A 5,448-nucleotide genomic window follows, 5' to 3' on the forward strand; every position below is an offset into this window, starting at 1 on the left:
TGGAGGGGCAGAGGGCGGTGAAGACAAGGCCAGGCGGGGCAGCTGGACAGTCTGCGGGGCCGGAGACTCACTCTCCTTGGACTGCGGGCAGCCCCCTTCCTGGGGATTGCAGGAGGGCCGGGCCCAGGGCTCCGGGCTGCTGGAGCCCCCCTTGCTGTGGGCTGGAGAGAGAGGCAGAGAGGAGAAAGGCAGGTAAGGTGATGGAAAAATACAGTGAATGTGTGGTTTTTCTTTTTGGTACTGGGAATTGAACTCGGGACCTTGTACTTGCAAGGCAGGTGGTGGCACCACTGAGCTAAATCCCTACCCCAATGTCTGAGTTTCAAAAATGCTTTAATGTGAGACGCACTGTTAGTGCCCCCCACCCCGCGGGCTTCAAACACACTTATACTATAATTTCCGTGCCACTTTCTTTTTTTGTTGTTGTTGTTTTGTTTTGTTTTGGTACCGGGGATTGAACTCAGGTCCTTGTGCTTGCAAGGCAGGCCACCGAACCGCTGGGCTAAATCCCCAGCTCTGTAATAAAAATTTTAAATTTAAACATTGACTGATATTTTGACCACCCATTGTACGCATGACCCAACAATGCTATCTCAATTTCTCCTCTCCTCCTGTGGTTCACCTGTCCCCTAACGTGGCTCCCCAGTGATCTTTTTATTATTATTGTTGTTGTTGTTGTTGTTATTTTAAGTCAGGGTCTCACTATGTAGTTCAGGGTGTTATGTAGCCCAAGGTCCCGAGCTGGCTTTGAATTTGCAGTGACCCTCCTGCTTCAGCTTCTTGAGTGCTGAACTCCCTGGACACTGGCCCTCCTGCCTTTCAGACCGTGCTTCTGGACCCTGGGGAGATGGGGACTGGTTCAGAAGTGGGGTGATAGAGCGCTGGGGGCTCTCTCCGACTGGGAAGGCAGCGTTTCCCAGTTCAAGCCCCAGCTGCAGAGCTTCCCTGGCCTCTGTGCACCTAGGATCTCATTTCTACACGCAGCCTCGAACAGTTTGCCACCAGGGATCCCAGATTCGTGGGCAGCCTGAACCCCTCCAGTGTCTCCACCTGTGTACCAGGCACAACTGCTGGGTCATCCAGTGTGGCCTCCAACTCGCTGGCTGATTCTGCCCACCTCTCCTTCCTCAGCCACCCTCCTCTCGGCTGACAGCAGCGCCACCCTTCCAGCTGCTGAGAGCAATTCCTTGTCTTTCTGCAGCGCATTCGCCATAGGATCTGCCTTCCAATTAAACCCGACACCCAGCTTCTTCTCTCAACCTTGGTGTAACTGCATCCGGGCTCTTCCTTGGGCTCCCTGTTCCCACCCGGCCCCTTAAGATCTCTGCCCCTCCCACAAGCCCAAGGGCTCTGCCTGAAATGCAGGCAGGCTGCAGGATAGAAGCCGGAGGTACAGAACCACATACTGCATGATTCCATTTACATGAAGTGTGCAGAGCAGGCCAACCTAGAGACAGACTCACACTGTACGCTGGTGGCTGTCTATGACTGGGGATGCTCGAAATAACTTAGGGGTGAAGGAGCTCTTTTTGAAAGGTTGAAAAGCTTGCACAATTCTGAATACACCAAAAGCCACTGAACTGTGCACCTTATTTAATTAAAAAAAAATTTTTTTTTGCAGTGCTGGGGATGTAGCCCAGGGCCTTGCTCATGCTAGGCAAGCACTACGGCTGAGCTAGACCCCCCAGCCCTGAATTGTATGATATGGAAACTTTATCTCCATAAAGCTGCTTTTAAAATTCAAGGCACATGAAAACCAGGTACTGTCTTTTTTCTTTTTAGGCTCCCATCCTGATTAAAGTAAAAGCAAAGTCATTCATGCCCCAAAGGCACTGCATGATCTGCCTCCATTGCCTCCCTGACCTCAACTTCCTCTCCCCCTTCTTGCTCAATGGCTTCAGCCACACTGGCCTCCTTGCTGGCCCTCAATACACTAGGCTTGCCCCTGCCTCAGGGCCTGGAAAGACCTTTCCCCAGACACCTGCCTGGCTTCCTCCCTCACCTCCTCTAGGTTTTTAGGCTGACATGATGCTTCTCCTTGCCTCCTTGGGAAGCCCTTTCTTCACAGTCATCTAAAGAAGCTGCCACCCCTTTCCGTTTCTCTCCCCTAGTCCTGCCTGATTCTACTTACAGCTCTCTTCTCCCCCTAGCCTAGAACTGATCAGTTTTTCTGTCTCCTCCTGACGGCAGCTCCATCAGGCAGGGCTTTCTTGTTTAATCAGAACCTAGAATCATAGCCATCTTTTCTTTTTCCTTTTTTCCCTGTAGTACTGGGAAATCAAACCCAGGGGCACTATATCACCTAGCTACAACTCCAGCCCTTTCAAAAATGTTTAAAACAGGGTCTCACCAAATTACTAAATTGCCCAGAGTGCGCTGGAGCTTGTAAGCCTCCTGCCTCAGCCTCTCAGAGTGCTGAGATTACAGTCACACCTGGTTTAAGCTTTCTCTTTCATGAGAAAAGAACTGTGGCCTCCAGGGAGTCACAGGGCTGCAGGCCTCAGGCTCTCTTGGGACTGTCCCACAGCTCCATGGTATCTGTGGAGCAAGTCAGGCTCTTCTCAAAGCCACACAGCCTCAGCTCTTGTCCCCACTGCTGCCTTCTACCCCTCTTCCCTGTGTCGGGCCAGCACACCTACTGTTCCCTCTGCCTGGGTCACCCACCTTGCACACTGTCTCTTGGCCAGTTCAGGTGCCCCTTCTTCAGGGAAGTGTGCCTCCCTGTCCTTGGCCAATCAGATCGCCCTCCTCTCCCTCAGGCAGCAGCTGCCTCCTGCCTTCAGTGCTGGGGGTCTAACTTCCCAGAGCAACCAGGTGGGACGGGGGTAGGAAGAGAGAGGACAGCGGGGCTTTACTGGATGGACAGTTACTGCACACTGTCCTTGCTGAGTCTTCCTGGGTGTGGCATTCATACCCACAGGGCTCAAGAGTCACGAAGGGCCACTGAGAAAGCTAAAACCGTATTTACTGGCAACCTTGGGGCCTCAGTTCCCCCATGTGTAAATGAACATATATGTAGTCATGGAACTGAGTGACTACTAACAGAACATCTCCTTCAGGGCTACCATAAGGATTCACTCATCACTACAGGCTCAAATAGTCAATGTCATTATTGTTCTTGAAAATATTATATCCTTATCTCTCTTTCTAGTTCCAACAAAAATGGGTCAGGCTGCTACTTGTAGGCTGCACCGGGCCCTGTTTCTGTCCTTCAATCAGAGCAGTTCCTTTTATAAGTGTTGTAGTGTGTTAAGAGTGTAATTAAAACTTTGCTGAGCATGTTCATGTCTCAGGGCCTTTGCATGTGCCTTTTCCTCTAGCTGGAGCGCTAATAGCCCAAATAGCCTCCCAAATAGCCACTAGGCTAAATTTCTCTATTCAGGTTCCTGCTCGATTTCATGTCCTTGGAGAAGCCCTTCCTGACTGCTCTGTTTATATGGCCCCCTTTCATCACTCAATGCCCTTATATAGTTCATTTCTTTCTCCAGTTCTTACCATCTTCTGGAGTTTTGTTTTGGGGGTCTCGGTTTGTGGTCAGTCTCCCTCAATTACAGTGTTGGCTTCATAAGGAAAAGGGGTTTGTCTTTTTCTCCACAGTATTCCCAACACCTTCTATAGCGTCTTGCCTTGGGAAAGGTTCTTAATATGTATTTACTGAACCAACCAATCAAGTGGTTGCATACTTTCCGAGAAAATGTTTGTCATTTCTGCTCTGGCGCAATGGGGCCATTTCTCAGGTAGAAACACCAAGGTGTAGCCAGGCGCAGTGGGGCATGCCCTTAATCTCAGTACCCTGGGAGGCTGAGACAGTAGGATCCTAAGTTGGAGCCTAATCTGGATCACTTAATGACTTAGTGAACCTGTCTCAAAAATAAAAAGAAATAAAAAGGGCTGGGAATGTAGCTTAGTGTGAATAACCCAGTACTGCAGACAAAAACAAAAACCACTGAAGTCTGACTGGAACTTAGACCAAGGGTCCCCACTGACTGTGTTTCCTGCTGGAGATACTCAGGTTCCCTGAAGGCTCACAAAATGAAGCCACAAGACCTGACCCTAACTACTGAGCCATGGTTAATCTAATTCTAGCAAGCCCATTAGCTCTTAGTGTTAACTCTCATTTCTGGGCGAATTAGCCCCGGGTTAAGTACAGGGACCTGGAGTTGGATACACACCTGTGGTTTGAGTCCCTGTGACCTTGGGTGGGTGAATGAACCTCTCAAATTTTGAATCGCCTTGGTCTGATCACCTCCATGTCCCTCCCTTTCTAAAAATTCTTAAGTGGCTTCCCATAGTGTTTAGAACAAAATCCAAACTCCTCAACCTACCTGGAGGCTCAGCATGGCCTGGCCCTTGCTGACCTACCTCTTTGACCCCATCTCAAAACATTTCTTCAATTTTTCATTTTTCCCCAAACTTTCTTCCCTCCATGCTGTGCATGCTGTTTCCTTTCCCAGCTCTTTTTCAGTCTTCCTTTTTGTGCCTCAGCCGTGTCACCCCCTCCTCCAGGAAGCTCTCCTCCATCTCTCAGGCCGGGCCAGGTGCCTGCTATGGGGTCCCACAGCCCTTGGCTCTCCCACTCCAGGACTGTCGCTCTGAGTCATCACTGTCTCGCCACAGTCACCAGTGTGTCCTCAACGCCAGCCACCACAGGGCAGATTCCCCAGGGAACAGTTATAGAAGAGATGAGAATTCAGAGTCAAGGCTAAGCAAGAGGTAAATCAGGAGCCACTCTCCACACCCCCTCTACTGGAGATGTGACCTTGAGATAGTTATGAGACCTCTGCAACTCTGATTTACAAAATGGTGAAATTATTAGTACCTCCCACCCTGGACAGCGGTATCCAGAGTTAACCATGAGTGTTCTGGAGATGCTGTACCAAGCAATCTGCCCACAAGAGCTCAGTCTTCACAGCGAGCCCTGAAGGTGTAGATTATTTTTATCCTTCCTTTACAGATGCAGAAAATGAAATGCAGTAACTTACTGGGATGACACAGTTGATCAGCTAAGTTCTGATTGACACCCAGGCATTGCACCTCCAGCACTACTACCCTACTCTGCACTGAATCAGATCCTGCCTGTGCGGAGCATCTCGAGTGTGGCCCTGAGCCAGGACTCCTAGGTCTGCTTCCATCCCTGACTGCCATCACTAGCTAGGGGATCAGAGGCAAGTTAATTTCATTTACCTAAGCTTAATTCTCCCAGCTGTGAAATGGAGATTAACAGCACCCACCTCCCAAGGTTTAGTGAAGATCTGCTTAGCCACATAAAGGGCTTAGATCAGCTCGGGACACACTGAACTTTGCATCTGCATTTGCTAAGGCGGTGGTGTTGGAACTTACCCGCCCGTCGGTCCTCCCTGCGGTCCTCCGATAACACATAGCGTTGGGCACAGGCGATCGGGGCCGGCGGCTGTGAGGAGGCGGCTGCAGGGGGCTCCTCGGCCCCAG

The 5,448-nt window shown here is 50.3% G+C and overlaps 1 protein-coding gene across 1 annotated transcript in view; it reads right to left on the reverse strand.

Moving 5' to 3' along the window:
- The window catches only part of Mypop (Myb related transcription factor, partner of profilin), a gene marked incomplete at its 5' end in the record, with an annotated part of 7,546 nt that overhangs the window by 1,621 nt on the left and 477 nt on the right, over positions 1–5,448 (reverse strand). Inside the window, 2 exons of the mRNA XM_033766007.1 lie at positions 3–161; positions 5,341–5,448. The exon at positions 5,341–5,448 is cut by the window's right edge and continues 38 nt beyond it. Coding sequence (XP_033621898.1) covers positions 3–161; positions 5,341–5,448 — 267 coding nt within the window. The remainder of the gene's footprint in view (positions 1–2; positions 162–5,340) is intronic.

Source organism: Fukomys damarensis, unplaced genomic scaffold (assembly GCF_012274545.1).
Source record: "Fukomys damarensis isolate Sample0158 unplaced genomic scaffold, DMR_v1.0_HiC HiC_scaffold_19, whole genome shotgun sequence".
In the NCBI taxonomy this organism is placed as follows: domain Eukaryota; kingdom Metazoa; phylum Chordata; class Mammalia; order Rodentia; family Bathyergidae; genus Fukomys; species Fukomys damarensis.